The 20,095-nt window shown below is 36.1% G+C and overlaps 2 protein-coding genes across 4 annotated transcripts in view; both read right to left on the reverse strand.

Annotated features, from left to right (window-relative positions):
- Positions 1-1,298, reverse strand: part of LOC129262208 (sodium channel protein 1 brain-like) — a 31,342-nt gene extending 30,044 nt beyond the window's left edge. Inside the window, exons 1-2 of the mRNA XM_054900289.2 lie at positions 902-1,298; positions 21-751 (exon numbers count right to left, since the gene is read on the reverse strand). Coding sequence (XP_054756264.2) covers positions 21-338 — 318 coding nt within the window. The 5' untranslated portion in view covers positions 339-751; positions 902-1,298. The remainder of the gene's footprint in view (positions 1-20; positions 752-901) is intronic.
- Positions 1,299-11,634: 10,336 nt separating this feature from the next.
- LOC129260357 (uncharacterized) lies at positions 11,635-17,153 on the reverse strand. 3 transcript variants are annotated; one of them, XM_064100112.1, is made up of 3 exons: positions 16,663-17,153; positions 15,355-15,623; positions 11,635-14,892 (listed from the first exon to the last, which is right to left on the reverse strand). In XM_064100112.1, exons 2-3 carry the CDS (start codon positions 15,457-15,459, stop codon positions 13,516-13,518), a joined length of 1,482 nt encoding a protein of 493 aa, XP_063956182.1. In that variant the 5' UTR covers positions 15,460-15,623; positions 16,663-17,153; the 3' UTR covers positions 11,635-13,515. The 3 variants fall into 3 exon arrangements, with proteins under 3 accessions (XP_063956182.1, XP_063956183.1, XP_063956184.1); XM_064100113.1 differs by having other exon boundaries at positions 16,671-17,000; XM_064100114.1 differs by lacking the exon at positions 16,663-17,153 and having other exon boundaries at positions 12,182-14,892; positions 15,355-16,002.
- Between the last annotated feature and the right edge of the window lie 2,942 nt (positions 17,154-20,095).

Here is a 20,095-nt window from a genome sequence, read left to right on the forward strand (position 1 = left end):
ATAATGCAAAGATTTCTTACCATATCGTCTTGCCTGGCAGGATCTAGTTCTTCAATAGGAGTACTCAAGAGTTTCTTAGGGAAGGGGCCGAGTTTGGAGGGAACTACGGCTCCGGAGGCGAAGTCGGAATCGTACTCGCCGCCGTTGGCCTTGTTTTCCTCCATCTCCTCCTCCTCTTCATCTTCGAGCTCCGGGTGCTTGCCCGATTTAATGAGTTTTTGGCGTTCCAGCTTGGCTGCATATCTCTCCTTTCCTTCGACGATCGCCTCCGCAGTCAACCGCCGATAGTTGACGTTGTTGATGTTTTCTTTCGTGATCACAGCCGCAAGGTCCCCCATTATGGATGTCGGCGATGTCGATGCTGATGTCGAACCACACTAACCCTTTTATAACCACGTCCTTTTTATTTCAATGTCACCGATGATAATGGATGTTTTCTATGAGCTTTCTTCCACACTAGTAAATACTTTTCCTGGGTAGCCATTTTTAACTAACATGTTGAAAACATTCTAGATTTTTTGTTGTAAAGCATGCGGCTCGAATGTATTCCAGAAAAAAACTCGCACCGTGGTAATTCTGGAATGAAAAAAAGTTTGATGATATTCCCAAGAAAAATATTCAAATCCTAAATGTCCGGTTCTCGGTGAAATATCGGATAAATCCGTCTAACTTATCACTATCATGAAAATAATGATGAAAAGCTGGTAGAAAATCTATTTCTATCCATTGGTTGGAAGTGATACACTGTTACCTGCATTGTAAGACAAGAGAGATAGAGAGGGGGCAATTTATTGATTGCAAGATGGAGGCCATCAGAATGGAGGATATATCTACGACATCATGTATAAGAAACAAGCAAATAACAAACATCAAACGAAAGAATAACCATAACTTTATTTACCTTTATCAAGAAATGTTCGTTGACATCGACATCCAATAGTAATCCTTACGACAAGAATTATATTTCCTTCCTTTAATATGGAAAACTGTTGCAAAGAAGGGGAAAGTGCATTGTGTCCCCTCACTGTATTGGGTATACAGAGAAGCGCTTGAATCAACAAGGCTATCTTGAGTAATCCTCCGTTCTCTTTTGTTATCGCGGGAAGATATTGAAGTGTTCGTCCGAGGGGGTCATTTTGCAGCCCCCTCGTTGTCGCAGGTTGCCATGGCGTACCCTATTGTCTGTGTAGAAACGGCCCCATTACACAACGTAGGCCTACAGCGGCGCTCTTCGTTCGGAAGGAACAAAATAAGAATCTCGTGGCGTACAGGGGCGCTTCGTCGCTCGGTATCATTCTGCGCTGGACCTACTTTGCTCGCAGAGAGATTCTTAGATTCAGTACAGTGTGCGTCATAAAACATGCTTACGTCGATATTTGAGGTAATTGTTTATCACCCCCCCCCCTCAGATATCATTTGTTGGTTGATATGCTCGATAGTCATGTGAGATATAAAATTGATATATTTCTTTTGTTTTAAATTGAGTTTTTTTCCCCTTAGATCAAAATATTACTTTTTTTATAGTTTATTTGCAGAATATGTTTTGTTCCATCTTTAGGACACATACAATATATCAGCTTGGAATTCTAAAAATATGCAAAATAGTACACTATCTAAAGGTAGTACTTACTTCAAATACCGTTTCCTTTCAAGCACTGGCGTACAGATGGGGAAATTGGAAGCTCTGCCCCCCCCCCCCCCCCCCCGACCAAGAACAATGACAAATTAAGAAATATAGGAAAGGAAAATTGTTGAATGTAATATCATCTGTTTCATATTGGGTCAAAATATTTCACAAACTTAGATTTTCATTTAAAAATGGGCAAAATTTTTGCTCGATCGCAACTTTTTATAAATTTTCTCTCATAGGTCTACGCCATGTTGCGCCCGTTCAGAATGTTTGGCTCATAACGCCATTGGATTCAAGTAAAGAAACAAAACAGAATGACTTTAACTAAAAAAAATGCCCTAATTCTTATAATGACAAACGTTAGATATTCATTATCCTGTAATCATAACTGTATCGAGGTGTGCTTTTTTTATACACCCTGTAAACCAAAGGGGATTTATTTTCAAAAGAGGAATCAGTCGAACTGGCTTATAACGGTCTATTCGTATGCTAATTATAATCCTTATTAACGGGTCTTTCTCGAAGGAGCTTTCGCACAAAACACGCCACGAAAACAGAATCTCCACGCAGCTAGCTACAGGCAACCACACTATTCTTGATACACCGGACTTCCATTTCTTTAGTTGATGCACAAAGTAGACAAATAATTAGACCAATGAAATAAGGAGAATCGAGGCGGTCTAAGTAGACACATTGTGGCCTCTATATGAGATGTCATATTGGGGATTGGGGAACTTAGTCCAAATTTGACAATTAGTATAGAAAGGGGAGAACTCAAAAAAGTAAAGGGATAAAAAGAGAAAGAAAGAAGTGAAAGAAAGACCCGCTCCCATTTGAAAAGATAAAAATGGAGAAAATTAAGTATGAAAATTCTAGTGAAGGAGAAGAAAAAGAAGAACAAACAGAAATACGGAAGAGATGTTACATTTAAATTAATAGAAGCATATCTACTGCAAAATGGATAATACACGCCTTAACTGACAATGTATATAATATATACCATTTATGATGTTAGAGAAAAAAAATATGGTGTAATACAATATTTAATGGTCCCGTCACGAAATTCGAAGGCGTCTTGTCATAATTATATGCCATTATAATAATTTCACATTCATGATGACAACGTTCTTTTTAAGACTCTGAAGAAAAAAAACATGGGATCCTTTAAATTTTGGTTCATTCTGCGCCACTTTATTGTAGATAAGATTCGGTTTACATTGCCACAGGTGGATCTATTGAAATCACTTGGAGATGAAACACAAAAGAAAGAACGGCTAAATACAAACACGATGTTTATCTTTATCCAGAAAGCGTTGAAAATATGCGACACTGAAGCCACCGAAGGGCAGTGATGACCTACAATTATGTCAATCCTGACAATTTAACCGCTGAATCCCTTTTTATTTCCTCTGTGATTTTAATGATACGTTGTCATTTGCTTCCTTTAAACCGGTCCATCAATAACTGAGCTTGTTTTCACATAATAAAAAAGAGCTAGTTTATTTTTTTATTTTTAGGATGCTTGTGTAGAACGAAGATTATATTTTTTTCTTTTGAAAATTAATTTTGAAATCAATGAAACTGGGAAAGTGAATTATAAAAAATAAATTATAAGCGGAGAAATAGACCACAGGGCTTTCATTTTAAACGAAGCCGTCTATAGGTTTAGTTTTAATTTTCTTTCTTTTGAATGAATGCAGATATTGCATAATCATAATATAGGCCTGGTGTAGATTATGAGAAGAAATTTGTGTTTTATTTCTTAAATTATTCATCATAGAACACATATCGAATTAAACTATAAAAAAATCTAGATAAATGAACTTCAAGACTTTTCACTGTTGTTAAAAAAAATCTGATGCTTTTGTCAAACTTGACGAAGAATTATAATTCAACAACCAGTTTCTCCGAAGTTATGACGCAATTGTGTCTCGGTCCATGATGTGAGACCCCTACAAAGATATGAATTCATTATATAATATATGTTATCGTATAACCCAGGAGCATAAGAATAAAATTAAAGTGAAAGGGACTGTGGCAAAAAAATATTTTCTAGCCTTCGTCTCCCGTTTTCCTAATACACTTTAAAAAATTAAAGAATATTTTTTTAAAATTATGTCTATAGATATTTTTACCGTAAGAAATTAAATCGAAATCATCTGTTCGTTGGTATTTTTGCACACCTATATTACGATCAAGCGCTGGTTATTTATTGGCCTATTCCTATTCAGTAATGTTATTTTTATCTCATAGCTTATGCAAATATTATTTTCTTCCATTGTCATGATAGTGGATATATAAACAGTAACAGATAATTAACAAAGAATTGAATCGAAATAATTAGATTTCTACTGAATTGCATGGGTAAGGATTTGACATGCAAACGTAAAAAAGTAGACTTTTTTCTTCAAAATCTGTATTTGTATGCGAAATTGTACAGAAAAATATTAGTTGTTGACCGGACCTTGCTTGGACCTGTTTAAAAATTGTTTTCGAGCAATAGATTTTGGCAGGCCAAGAAGTAACATTTTATTTCATTATGTTATATTACCTTTCGTCTTTACTTTTCAGGTTTGTTAATAATTTGAAATGAATCAATTAATCAATATAATAAACAAGATATTTCTTTCAATCCAACCTTCAATTAGAAATAAGGCCTACATAGAAAAGGGGAAAAAATACCCTTGCTGAGCACTTGTCCATAATATGAACCCTATACAGCACCTTTAAGTGACCTTACGTTAATTCATCTCCTTCCTGTCAACGAGGAGAGAAGCAAATTATCACCAAATTAATATTACTGTTTTTTTCTGGTCAGACAATTACCGACAGCAACAAAATATCAATACCGGAAAATGGCGTACTCACAGAGGCAGGTGATGACACAAGAAGTGGCGCCATTATTGACACAAGGCTGACTATTCGAAGATGGTACGGAGTCTTAAGAGGTGAATGCAGCATCATTTGAGTTCTTGTTTAAGAATGTTCTGGTGCAGGGGTGGTGCCGGAATGGGGACAGGGGGTGATAGCCCCCCTGCGAATTTTTAAGTGGTGGGAAATGGGGGAAGAAGAGAAAGGGGAAGAGAAGAAGAAAAGAATGAGAGGAATAACTTTTGACGTAACCTTTTTTACCTTCTTGTCCCCCCCCCCCCCCCCCCCAGTATCCTCTTACCGCCCCTGCCATGATGTGCTGAGTGGCCGATTCAAGAGTGCTGGTGGTGGAGATGTATTGCTGATTTATATTCTAATTCAGCTACTTCATTCATTCATTCATCCATTCATTCATGTATGTATGCATGCATTTATTCACTCATTCATTCATTAATTCATTCATTTATTCCTTCCTTCCTTCCTTCATTCATTATTTTGTATCTGTTAGTCATTTTAACTATTCATCAACTGATTAGTATATTTATAAACCCTTTTTTTTTATCTTTTGTGTCTATTCATTTTTTGTTTAATTATCTATCAATTTATTCCTTTGTTGATTAATATTTTCATTTTGGCATTTTGTTTTCTTTCATTTATTTTTTCATTTGCAGTTTCGTTTGTTTGTATGTTTATTTCGCAGTCAATTAATTCTTATAGTACATAAAAGTGCTTATCTACTTACTAAAAATTCACATGGTATTGTAGGGGTGTAAATAAATAGACATAATTACACAACACTACAGTTTGTGGACTGTTGCACTATAATGCATTCCACTTGTTGTTTTTTCTGCTTTTATTTACACTCAACTTTACGTCTGTGTAAGCTTCCCCTTTAATGTGTGCTCAATGAATAACTGATTGAATGTATCAATAACATTTCTACCCTAAAATTAGTCAATATTTTAGAAGCACTTTGGACCTTTAGGTCCATGTTTTGATCAAGGGATTTCGCCTAAATTATTTTCGTCAATGCATTATATGAAATTTCACGTCAGGGGAATTTACTTTGTTTTGTTAATTTTGATATACAGTGCGTATCAAAAAAAAGTTTACACTTTGAAAAAGCCCTGGAAATTAAAAAGTATACAACATGTGGGTAATTATTTCACATATAATCTTAGGTTTGGGTCTCATCTATCGAATGAAAGTAAAAGTTTTGACAGAATGTTACACTTAAGTGAGCACTGTCCATTTTTGTAAAGCTCGCAGAAATCTGTTTGCGCAGAAATGCTGGTTTTCACGCTGTGTCAAGGGGAAAGGGCGAAATCAAATTTACCCTGCGAAACATTTCTCAAACATTTCCCTTGCACTTTTAGTCAATTGAAATAAAACAGATACATTCAAGCTTTTTGTAACAATTTTGCCACCCAAATTGAAATTACAACACTTAGTAAGCACAACCTTTACCCTTTTTGTGCCAGCTGAATCTGAGGACATAACTAAATCTGAACAAAAGTTTATATCAGACACCTCCAGCATTTTTTGACTAAGTTTTTATCATTTAAAGTGGGTTTACATTTCATTTTTTATTTAATACTTGTTTCTCCACACCCTTTCCAAGCTTGACAATGAATAACAAAATGAAAATCAAGCCTAAGCAATTTCATGTAAATCACAGCTCAGTGTAAAGCAAATATCGTCACGATGGCCTCGGTGTGTGGGGGAGTGGGGTGGGGCGCAATGCACTCTTCAAAGTGTTTTGGGCAAGGAAACAAGTTAAAAAGGTAAAAGATGTCTTCAAATCAATTTTACTAGCTAGATTTAACGTGTTCTTCATGATTAAGGTTTACTATTATTCGCATAACTATTTCAAAATTATGCGCAAATCATTTTTCACTAACTTTTCAAAAGTAAGTGGTGCTCACTCAAGCGGAAATATTTTTCGACAGTTCTTTCGTCATTTGCTTAAATGGATCTGTACCAATGTTAAAATGTGGAAAATCTTCAGGATATTACAAATGTATAATTTTACAGGATTTTTTCTAAGTGTAAACTTTTTTTTTATACGCACTGTAGATTAGTTATATGTTTGTATTCATTCTTGATATTGTGTTAAAAATTGTTAACAGTAGTATCCAAATTATATCGGTAAATTTGTATTTCGTCCTCCCACATAAGAATATGATAATGAAGTCTGTGAATTAAATTTGTAAAGTCGGTTAATCGGAAACCTAATTCATAATAATTTATTACAATCATACAGATGAGGCAACTTGAAAAGTAGGCAAGTAGGCTAATGAGATCAGAAAAATCATAATTTCAAAGCAGTTTTCGAGAATTTTATCTGGAAAGAAAGAATAAATCAACCAATGATTAAATATGCTCCATCGGAAAATGCGGCGTAAGATAAACATAGCTGTATATAGATTATTAAAAAAATCAGGCTAATGAATGCTCAAGCGCATACGTTTAGCTTAATCGTTTTTCTTCCTTTTTTTTCTTTTTTTTTTCTTTTTTTATACATTTTTGGCATTTTCAACTTACTTCTGTAATGTCACGTTGCCATAAAAAGTCAATGTTATTACAATCTCCAATTCAAACTCGATTGTGATATAATCATTCATTTTATTGGTAGAACTTATAGCTACTATTTTTTCATAGAATTTTCAGCAAGAGGATAATGCTCTCGTTTTGTATAAACTTTTGATGAGTGGCCTTAATTATTGTTAAATTGTAATATCATTTACTTAACCATTTTGTCTAAAAATATTCGCAATAGAGTGAAACGATTTTAGTCATTATATACAGTGGCATGCAGAGAAATCTTTTGTTCATAAACTTGCTTTATTCCGAATTCTGATGTGATTAAATTTGTGCGTTGTATGGATGAAAAAGAAAATATCCTCGACATGACCATAAGCATCATCATCGCCATCTTCATTTTCTTATTTTTATCCTCCTCCCTATTTTCTCTCTTTTTGCTTCTCCTCCTCCTCCTCCTCCTCCTCCTCCTTCTTCTTCTTCTTCTTCTCCTTCTTCTTCTTCTTCTTCTTCTTCTTCTTCTTCTTTTCCTCCTCTTTGATCTTATTCTCATCCTCCACCTTTATTTTCTTCTTTTTTACTTCTTACTGTATACTGTAAACATGCGTTTCAATAAAAGAATGAATAACATAATGAATAAATGTAGATATATAAATAAATAACTCATGATTCATTCAGCATGGTCTTTTGTTGACAACTCTTCTGTAATTCGTGCAAAAGTGCATGAGAGGTGTGTCTCTTTCCGACATAACGACGAGTGAAATTATCTTGTCCTTGCAGTACACCTAAAAAAGGTCTCTATTTAATGTCTCGACCCAGATCACATCACGTCATGAGTATATACTTTTTACACGACTTGATTGGATGTACCTGAGTCGACTGGTAAGAGATCAATCAATTATGCAAATTAGGAAATCCTTGTCATTTTTTTGCCTGACCAACCCACAGGTTTCCCATTACATTACTCATTATATCGTGTAGTACATGATTGTGGTTGACTTTCTGTTTATATCACAATATGGTAATTGCTTGAATTTTGCTACATTGTCTATATCAGCAAAGATAAAAATTGGGATTTTAACCCGTGATGTGTGAGCTTCGATATTCCCCTACTTTCTCCCTCTCCATGCTCTCTCTCTCCCCCCCCCCCCGCCCCCTCTCTCTCTCCATCTCTGTCCGCATGTCCCCCTCCCCCTTGTCTCTCTCTTGCTTTCTCAATGAATATCGCCCTTTCATTAATTTTCTCTTCCATTTTTTGTTGTTTCCCTTTCCACTTTCTCAGTGGGAGGATGTAAAAGGGTTAGTAGCATCAATTATGCCCCTAAGTCAATAAACCTGCGGATATGGGGGTTGTTCACTATATATATGATCATGTTTTATTAATAATGATCTTAACTTAAAGTATCCTTCAGAATGACATTCTCTTTTACATCTTATGAAAAAGTAATTAAAACCGTTTTACAAATAGGGCTATTTTTGATGGAAATCTATGTTAACGGCCCTTTTTTATCATAACAAAATACCCTTAAAATTGTACATTTACATTTTTGGGAAGGACATGTCTCTTAGAAATGTAAATTTCATCGCATTAAATACATTCGTATACGTATATTTTTTCTTTGTTTCGACCCATCAACTCCTCAAAAAATTCTTCATTGACAAGTATTTTATTCTCTACATTGCACCCTTTTCCCATCACTCAGTTTCTGCTGTACCCTTCATCTTGTTTTCCGTTCCCTTTCCCCGTTCAGTTTCGATTGCCCAGCATTCATTGTCTCACATCTACCAGCCCCCCCCCCCCCCCCACGTCCCCAACCCAACTAAATTAGGTCCACCTCTCCCTCTTGTTCATTTTTGTTTGTTCTGTAATAGTAATATTGATCGCCTCACATCAATTGACAAGAACATCTTCTCCGGGCTTCTTCTACGGTCAGATAGTCAACAGATGTCGCTCTCACGAAACAATGTAGATGTGATTTTCACAAACTTGCATAACATATTCACTTCAAAGAGTTGAAGTTTGGGAAATTTATTTTCAAAAATAAGAATTATCAGTTGTAATCATTATGAAATCTTTAATTTTTCCTCGTTCAACATTTGTAGATTGTCTGGTTAGTTTGTTATCACTCAGAGTAACCTTTTCCATTGCCTAGCTTTCAACCATTTTGTTTTGATAGAAACTCTATCTTCTATATCACCCCCCCCCCCCCCCCGTCCATGCCGTCCTCCACGCTGAACATGCTGCACGGAGCACCAAAGATGCCAAAGAAACGAAATCCTGATGTTTGTTTGTTTTTTGTTTTTTAATTCACTGAAAATCAAAATTTGTGGATGATTTCTTGAAACAAGAAGTGAAGGTGAGAACAGTCAAAGTCTCGGTAATAATAACATCAGAGGATCAAACAAAGAGCTTTGATTTCATCGAATTTGTCAAAATACATTCATTGGTATCGAGACGAGATTCAGGCATCATTTTTTTTCCGTTTGACAATTTCAGCATGATTGTCTCAATTTTTTGACATGTATAATGCCCCTTCATTCTGGCCATTACATGACTTTATTTAATTAGATATATTGATTGATACAACTCGTCATTCATTTAGGACAAAGTCCACCCCAATAAGTTGAACTGAATAAAAAAAAAGCAAACAAGCAGCACACTAAATCAAAATAATCAAAAGTAGTTATAGAATTTTATAGTTCGTTCAATTTCATAAAAATCAAAATTCACATTCATGAGCATTATGGAACTGGCAACTCACCATTTCTTTTGTAATTTCTTTCGCAAATAAACTCTGAAGCATTTCACTTTTTCTCGTATCACATCAATAGCGTACGCAGTATTTTTTAAAGGGGGGTTTTCGTGCTGAATGAAAAGTTTACAAGCGAAAAAAGGGGGGAAAAAGGGTCTTCACCAAAAAAGTATGTCGCTTCGTACTACAAAAAATTGACAAGCAAAAAAAGCATAAAACAAAACAAAAGAAAAGGTCTTTACCAAAAAGTTGGCATCTCCAAAAAAATTAGAGGGGTTGAACCCCTGTAACACCCCCCCCCTTCCCTGCGTACGCTATATACTGTATCACATTAGTCATGATTTAAATTCTTCCTGAACATGTTTCATGGTTTTGATTGTAACTTTTCGTTCTTAAATTTGCAGAAATGTAATATTTCATATTTATTTATCAAATCAATGTGCATATATATATATATATCCTTTTTTTAATCTAGATTCATTAACAAGCATGTCTATGTTTCATGAACTATATGTGTAGATCCATAAACTTATGTTATAAGTTTAACTTAAGTTGTGATTCAATAACAAGCATGGCCATAGACAAGGGATTGATTGGGTAGGTATAGAAGAAATTCATAATTTTATTTCACATTTTTCAAAAAAAAAATTATTGGAAGGGTGTCCCAGATACTCCAATTTCTGTTTATTTATGATTATGTAACCATGGCTACATCGCTATCTGTTTTTTATATTTTACCCGCTCTTCTCCCCCCCCCCCCCCCCCCCCCCCCCCCCGGCAAGTATACCCTGATAGTATATACGGCTATGGTCATATAAGTTGTCTTGACATACCCTTTTCCTCCTGTTTTTCTATTTTGTTTCATACTTTGTTTGGTTGTTGGTTTTACCATGCTTCCGATTTTTCCAAACAACATTACCACTAAACTCAAATGGTAATCCTACTTTCGGAAGGCCATACCTTCACAGCACGAATCCACAGGAGATATATGGGGCATACGGTCAGGGATTGGGGAATGGCAAGAATTACCTTCGGAAAATGGAGATAACAATGGCCGTTTAGGGAGTAGTTCATATGCTTTTTAACATTTCTATCCGACTCGCCAACCCTTATCCCCCCCCCCCGACTCTCTCCCTCCCCCTCTCTCTTTTCTCTTTCTCTCTCTCTCTCTCTTTCTTTCTCGAACATCTTTGACGATGTTTGGTTGAACATCTAACATACATATTTTGTCTTATTGCATGAGATCCGAAGCATAACGTTAAAAAAAATCAATATTGATTCATACGATAATGTGCGATTTTTCGGTATATTTTATTTCATAATTTTCAGACAATAGATATTCAGTCATAGTTGCCTGAATTACAATTTTTTACTTATCACAAGAAAATTCTAGCTGTATATGCGGCGTGAATAAAATGGATAGTACAGTGTTCTCTCCCCTGTGGTATGTCTGCTTTTTATCTCCCTCTCACTTGGAAAAGACATAATGACCTCCGATGGCACCTAGATGACGTTACACTTGATCTTTGACATTGTGGAAACCCAGAACCATAAAACTGTTCAATCACATATTGGCGTATCAATTGAATACAAAAAGCAAAGTTATTGTGCATAATTATCCGATGACTATTCAAGATATGATAAGAACATGAAAAAATATCCGTCCCCCTCTTTCTTTTCTCTCTCTCTCTCTCTCACTTTCTTTCTTTCTCATCTTTGGCGATGTTCAGTTGAACATCTACCATAATTATATATGTATATTTATGTACATATTTTGTCTTATTGCATGAGATCAGAAGCATAACGTAAAAAAATTAAATAATGATTCATACGATAATGTGCAATTTATCGATATATTTTATTACATAATTATCAGACAATAGATATTCAGTCATAGTTGCCTGAATTACAATTCTTTACTCATCACAAGAAAATTCTAGCTGTATATACGGCGTGAATAAAATGGATAGTACAGTGTTCTCTCCCCTGTGTGATGTCTGCTTTTTATCTCCCTTTCACTTGGAAAAGACATAATGACCTCCGATGGCACCTAGATGACGTTACACTTGATCTTTGACATTGGGGAAACCCAGAACCATAAAACTGTTCAATCACATATTGGCGTATCAATTGAATACAAAAAGCAAAGTTATTGTGCATAATTATCCGATGACTATTCAAGATATGATAAGAACATGAAAAAATATGTACATGCACATGCAGACACACATAATCTTTATATTTTTTGACTGGTCAATATCCTGTATTGCAAACTATATTCATCCACTATGGTGAACACGAATCACAAAATATTCAACACATGATAATTTTCATACCATGAATGTATAAGTACTTTTTACGGTATAAAATAAGATTGTATGAACTCTTATGACAACTGAGGTATAATATGAACCTAATGGCTGAAAAAATAGAATTTTAACGGGCAAAACACTGACAAAATCGATCAAAAAGTGGATGATGGCATTCTGAAATTCTGCATTATTCCAGTAAAACAGTTATATGTTTGTCTCCGTGAATATTCAATGGATCAGCCGATGATGTCACCCCCTTTTTCTTCAGAAGAATTAGGATCTACTGTTAATTTAATGTGTAACCTTACTAACCTTAGTGAAGGCCAAACCAACGTCGATACAGGGGAAATATTTAAGGTCTACGGAAAATTAGTAAGCAATTAGAATTTCTAAAATAATATTAAGAAAAACAAAATGAGGATTTGACATCATCAGCTCAGTCGCTCTATAAAAATGACGTGACACATACATTATAATTGTTTTACCGAAACCTCATAAAATTCAATAACTTATAATTTTACCCGGTTTTTTCTTGGTTTTTATGTTTTATATAATATTTGTTTTATATAATATAATCGTGCCAAGCCAAACTAATTACCGCTTACATGGTTTAGATTCATATCGGGAGACCATTTGTCATCTTTTCAGACCAATTGTTGTATGAGTATAAAGATCTTATAAAACTAGTCATCATAATTATAGTAAACAAATAACAAATAAAGTAAAAAAAAAATATATATAAAAAAATAGACCTACGTATCTAGCAAAATATTGCATGATAGGCTTGACAGGATATTAAGTAAACTTAAAACTTTTTTTATCTGATGCCAATTTCAACTGTATCTGTAAACGAATATGAATTTGATAAACACATCAGTTGCAAATATCTAGTTATTGCTAGTTGCTTTGCAAAATCATGCAAATTACGAATTGGGAAAGACCGGGAAACGGGGTATTACGAGATACATTGAAAACAGATGGGTGGATGGAAGAAGAAGATATAGAAGAATGCTGGTCAACATGGGCAAGATAATGAGAAAGGAAATACAGATCACTGAGGAAATTTAGGGAACAGCAATAAGAACGCTAGAGAGAGGGGGAGCGAGAAGGAGGTTAAGAAAGGAAGAGAACATAAAAATGCAGTAAATGAGAGAGAAGAGAGAGTGAAATGTGGGGAAAGACAAAAAAACGCTGTTTAAAAAAAATTAAGCACGTTGATTAAGCCTGTCACTTTAACAACAAGTTGTTTAAACTTTTAAACAATAACTTATTGTTTAAACTTAAAAAAAATGTTTAAAACAATAGTTGTTAGAGTGGCGAGCTTAAACAGCATTCTTGAAATTTTAAACAGCGATTTCAAAGTAAAAATTAACAGTCATAGACCGAAAGGGTATAGGAAATGTTTTGATCATGTCATAATACTGTCATAAGAAGGAGGGTCTTCGGCATGTTGGTTCTGCGTTGCCTCAAAAGAGGGAGGAGGTCGATCTTCAACTGGTGACGAAACGTGTTCCACTTCGTTATACGTTGGTGGGAGATCATAATGTCTATTAACTTCGGCCATCGCCGACAGCACATCGTGATCGACCAAAGGCGACCTTGGTGACGTCGTCGTCCTGAACGCTCGTCGATTCGCCGCCAGTCTCGACATCGTCCCCGATGTAGAGCTTACGGATGGTGGTGATGACGTTGTTGATGCTGAATGACTGGCTGTTGGGTGAGGACGACGTCGACGTTCAGCTCTTTCGATGTCGTTCATGACAGACATCTGGCACAGATACAGGATTCCACCGCAGGCCCCAAGGAAAACCATTGCACCTGCAGGAATGCCAAGAAAAAAGGCAAAGTACATTCCGATTGACGGGATGCATTCTGTTCGAATCGTCATCGGCCATGCAGTCGCGTTTTGCTTCATCTCTATCATTATCGAACTGGCTTTATTCGGGACGGGAAGCAAGCACTGGTCTGTATTTTTGCAGCTCGCGTATAAGGCAACTTCATCGAATACAAGTTCTTTCCTTCTAAAGGAAAACGTAGCAACGGTAGAAGTATTTGATCTGCTAGGTGTACCTGTGTTAGCGATTGTAAAAACAAAAGCATAGGTATCTGGAGACGAGGCGACTGAAAAGTGATAACTAGAAGCCTTACGAAATGAAGAACAAGGAGAAAAGGTGTGTTTCACGGATCCAGTGACTTGGCGATTTTTAAGAATCTTATCCAAGTCGCCCTTGCCTTCAACAAGGTGGAGTTCTATGTCTAAGTCTGGACAAAGACTTATCGTCACCTCAGAGCCAGAGTCAAAATGTGAGGCCCAATAATTGAAATAATCATGGCTAGGAAATGCCATCGTTTCCTGAACGGTATAAGAACTCGTTTGGTAGCTACGGTAGGGTGTGTCTAGCAGCATATATGCGTCAAACAGAGGAATATTATTTTCATTATAAGAGTGCAACATTGCTGGTTCGATTTGTTCTGAAGACCTCGACGATGATAGTGACGACGACGACAATGGAACTGGATTATGCTGCATTGGAACATTGACCATGCTGTAACTGGAGCAGAGTAGCGGTGAAAAATTCATATCCTGACTGATGATTGGTCGCTGGTCTCCGATTCCGAGAATGATATCAATGCTACCGAGGGAGAATCGGACGACGAGAGCCGCGAGGATGACGGACAATGCGAGGATGAAGAAAACAATGACGGATTTCTTCTTTTTGCTCATTCCTTTGTTATTATAGTAGCAATTACGACAACATTCTGGTGCAGAGTCACAGTCAACTATCTGTATGTAAACGAAATTAGAAAAAGGGGGTTAGTGTTATCAATATCGTGTGCGCAAAAATGGGGGATCGAGCAACTAAGAATTTTTTTGTTCACTTCTTGCGCCCCGCCCCCTTGTAGCGCCACACACGTGCACCTGGATAAGTTCATAAGCTTATAAGTTCATATCTATTGTAGTCCACGTTCATGGAAATGTGCTTTCCATAAGTTAAACGTACATGAAACACATATAATGGATGCGAAAACATCGAAAATGGCGAACAATACATATGAAACAGGGACAAAATTATGATTCCTTACTTGAAGTCATGGCATTCATGGATGGAACACTTGTGACTACGAAATGGATTACTCATGGCAACTAATGCAATGGAACACTTGTTTCGAGGTTGGCAATAGGCCAACTCATATGCTAAACCAGAGAACTTCAGAAAGGCATGATCATTAGTTTATATTCTCTAACCTCGTCTAGTGGTATATTCCACTGGTATCCATTCCACTGATCATCTATTCTCCTGCCACCAGTTACAGTTCTCCCTTCCCTACCACTGATAGATACCGGATCCATGATCGTGGAGTCTCGGTCAGTGCCGCGCGAAGCTCAATAATTAGGTGTCGAGCTTATCAAGGAGTTCTCCGGACGCCGTTCTGCTGCTCAGATTTTGGTGACTGCCGAATGTGTATCACGTGAACATTACCATCAATATTCCATTGGTTTATCCGATGAAGTGCCTAGTAATAAAAACACAGTTATAATATAATAATTATAGACCGGGGTGTGGTGTCGTAGGCGCTGAGGTTCCAGGGAGGAAATTTGTGACGTCACCGATTTGGTACTCTATAATGTTTCAGTTAGGCACAGAAGACTTTTACTTTAGGCATGTAGTCGTATGGACATCAAAATTGTCTTAAATTCTATTTGGGTTGCATTGGAATTGTGCAACATTCTTCAGTTAGGTAAAGAATAGTCACAGGCACATAGTTATATGTACATACAATCGACTGATTTTCAATAGGTTGTCTTTCACATGAATGTCCAAGAAATTAAATTCTAAAGCCTGTTTGCATGATTGAGTACCCATTTGAAGGTTGCATGGTTCCACTGCATGTGGAATTTTTGTTTCATGCAGTGGATATGTGTGTTTATTGCCATGCTGTGGTGCTCATGCATGCAAACAGGGTAAATTTGTACATTTATATTTACATGTATTTATTTATCATTTGTGACTGATAAGTGATATATACTTTTTTCCTATGCAATTTTCTGTTATTAAGAGTCTGACGACAATTTTTTTTGTTTTTTAATGACATGACAATGAAAAATAATTGCATTGAATTGACTTGAATTGACAAGAATTTTTCATTATTTCAGGCTAGAGATAACACCTTAAATGGGAGTCACGCACATTTCGTTGTGCTTTTCGTCTACGGCTCACCGAGTAGGCCTATGACAGAATACCCGGAGCAGCATATCAAAATAAAGTCACCAGTTTTGTGGATATATAATGTATTTCAATCAACTAGCTAACGTATCCATGCATGTAGTTGTTGAATACATCTGGATGTATTATAGGATATTCACACAAAACAAGAGGATCAAGTCCCATAAGTGCTCGAGAAGCTTATTTCATATACTGTATACGTGTCTCTCTATGAAAAAAGGTATGGTGTATAAACGTATGCATCATAAGAAGAGCATAATTATACAGATGAGAAGCTTGGATATAAAAAATATTTTCAGTCCTCAATAATTATAGTCAATTTTACTCACTGTCACACCTTGTCCATATCTGCCACGTTGATTTCAGCTATGTGTCACTATTTGAAAGCCTACACAAACAAGTTGAATATCATCCCATTGACTATACAGCCCGTTTTTCTACCATTCTCACTGGTATAGAATCTGCCCGGCTGATGATGAACCGCGCTGGATAAAAAGGGGATAAAAACTATCCACATCACCTGCATTTATTGTAATACTGTGCTGATTATGTGTAGTGTAGAATATATATACGTCATATATCCCTATGAACAAACATTATAGTATTGATCTTGTTTAATTTTATGGTACTCCGTACGTAGAAATGAACTTAGTGCTTATTTACAGACAGTGTCATGGGGTACAAATTCGTCCAGGTAACTTGACAAAAATAGATTGTTTGATCAAAATGCGGACTTTGTACTCCGTTTTATAGGATGATTAGAGTCTATCCAATGCAGATCCATGGCGTACTTCATTGCTTTTAAGCCACGTTACAGACTGTCTGTTTGGGGTACGTTGCATTAATAGAAAAAAAATGAGTGGGCCAAAAGGTGACATTTTTTAAAGAGTCTAACAAGGAATTGTTTAATAGATAGATTAGTTGTTTCATAGATTAAACAGTGATATACTTGGATAATTATTGAAATTCGATGAGAATTATGATGTTGAACATGTAGTTACCAAGACTAAATATTTCGCACTTCTTCCTGAGTATTACCCCCCTCCCCCATATACGCCCTTGCCATGCATTTCCTTGTTTCTGTATTACTTTGCCGATTACAGGTTCAAAACTTTAACAATAAAAGGATACGCAGGTATTATGCATTATTTGTGAAAGAAATACGTATGGTGATCCTGAATTTCGACAATTTTTTTTAATGCTCCTTTTTTTCACCTAAATTTCGCGCTTTGCCCTTGCTTTTTTGTTGTTGAAAAGTTACATTGCATTCAAAGTTACAATACACGTGCTTACAATAACCCTTTTCAGGTCAGGATAAAACAACCTTTGCACTCGTTATATAGGGCAATATTAAATAGGCCTACCATAGGCAGCACCCCTGAAAATCAGGTAGGTATGCTAAAAAGTAGAAATGTGGCCCAAAAACCGGAGCAAGAACCCTCTTTTTCTGATCCAAATCTCTGTCATTTTGGAGAGAGAAGAACCTTTTTGTACGACTAGCATCGCCTCTTGAAAACTAGATCCCCAGGGCCCTGGGGGTGGAGGGACACCCCCCCCCCCCTCCGAGGGGGAAGAAGTTCACGATTTCAATTGATCGTCACACATAATTTGTTCACTGGGTATTGTTCGTAAAATAATAGTTGTATTATACAAATATGGATAAAAAAGGTGTTCATGTTGGCATGGAAGGTTCAACTAGAGGAGAGGCTCAATTATTAAATCACATAATAGGGCCTAATCCTTATAGGTATGATATCAAAAAATAATAGAAACACAAGATCCACCGACCCTTAACCAGATTAAGGAGAAAATACAAGATGATAGACTATGGAAGAAAGAAAAGGGAAAGAAACCTAGCAGAACAGAGAGGTTTAAATACTAACAAACCGTTTTAGAAAACTGAATAAGTTTATTTTCTATTGGGATGCTGAGAAAAGTTCAAGTATACAGTGATTAAACACTCTAAATGCGAGGGAGCTGGTCTGGTCCCTAGTCGCACCCCTCTCGGGGTACAGCCCCATCCTGAAGATGGGGCTGTACTCCATGGCCCGAAATGAAATCGAAATGAATGAATGATAAATAGATAATGAATACCCATACACGGTAGTTTAATCAACCATGAAGCCTTTGCGATTGTCATTGAACCGAGGATTAGCTGAGCCAGTTAGATCCGTGAAGGGGGGGGGGGCAAGGGAGGCACCATGGAATAAGCCGAAATTCATATAACAGACTGTAGGCCTATCATAAATTATTTTTCTACCCGAGGTTTTGTTATCGTTTATTATTATTATTATTATTATCATTACTTCATTTTTCTCTTATATCATTCTATGAATTTCTTTGTCTGTCTTTTTCTTTTTCTTTCGTTTTGGAAAGGAAAGAGCTATGCATTTTATATTTTAACTATAGTTTAGAGATAAATACTACTATTTTGCGTTATTAGCATGGATATCTCAGATCTCTATGAGGTTTACCCATTTTATTTTTTTATAGTATTTTTAAAATCATTCAGTTCAAAATCATAAAAGTAATAGTAAATCGCAAAATGTTACGAAAATGTTACAATATCAACAAAAACACTGTTTACAAAAGTCTTATTCATAATGCATAAAATTGTGCAAAAATCATAGTATTTTACATATTTATACAGGCGGGATATTTTCGTAACAAAAAAAGGAAAACATTAGCCATTTATATGAATTTACAAAATCATGCTTCAATAGTTTTGCAGAAAATTCATTGCTCAACGTTAATGAAACTGAATGAAATTTATAATATTTTTTTTTTCAATAGTCCTCATTGGATTAATCGTTCAGTTTAAAAACATATACACAACACATCTTATAGAATATTAGCCCCCCCCCCCAAAAAAAAAAAAAGGTTACAAAAATAACAGAATATAATATTCAAATAATCTGAAACTAGGTAAATAGTTAAGTACCTAGTCTAAAAAAAATACAAAATATAACATAAAATAAGTGTACAGCGAAGCATTGGAATCAGATGAGACTGAATGAGTATACACCCTCCCACCCCAACCGCCCCCAAAATTCCATCCAAGCCCAGGAAGCGCGGCCTGCTTCCCTCCCCTGAACCCCAGCCTAACTTCCCTTTCAATGCATTCTATAACGCATGGATCTAACCATGATCTAAGTAAACCTTGCACTTAAATTTTCACTCCAAATGCAAAAGAGTCAATCCGGTCCCCAATCACACCCCTCCCAGAGCGAAACGAGGGTATTTCATTTTTAAAAAGGGCACATTTCATTTTTTTTTTAAAGGGCATTTTCCATTTTGAAAAAAGACATTTTTTCCTACGGGGAATTTTGGGGCCACTTGCTCCCCCCCCCCCCCCCCGGTTCCGCCACCCCTGACTGGAGTGAGCAGTGTATATACATATATTGTATATATATTTTTTCACTCCAAAAGGAGCCACAATGCAGCCCAAAAGATTCAGATCCCACCTCAAAACGACCACCCCGACCCACCCCGAGAGGGGTGCGACTAGGGACCAGACCAGCTCCCTCGCATTTAGAGTGTTTAATCACTGTATACTTGAACTTTTCTCAGCATCCCTCTATGAAAATAAACTTATTCAGTTTTCTAAAACGGTTTGTTAGTATTTAAACCTCTCTGTTCTGCTAAGTTTCTTTCCCTTTTCTTTCTTCCATAGTCTATCCTCTTGTGTTTCTATTATTTTTTGATATCGTACCTATAAGGATTAGGCCCTATTATGTGATTTAATGATTGAGCCTCTCCTCT

The sequence above is a fragment of the Lytechinus pictus genome, chromosome 5 (assembly GCF_037042905.1).
Source record: "Lytechinus pictus isolate F3 Inbred chromosome 5, Lp3.0, whole genome shotgun sequence".
Lineage (NCBI taxonomy): Eukaryota > Metazoa > Echinodermata > Echinoidea > Temnopleuroida > Toxopneustidae > Lytechinus > Lytechinus pictus.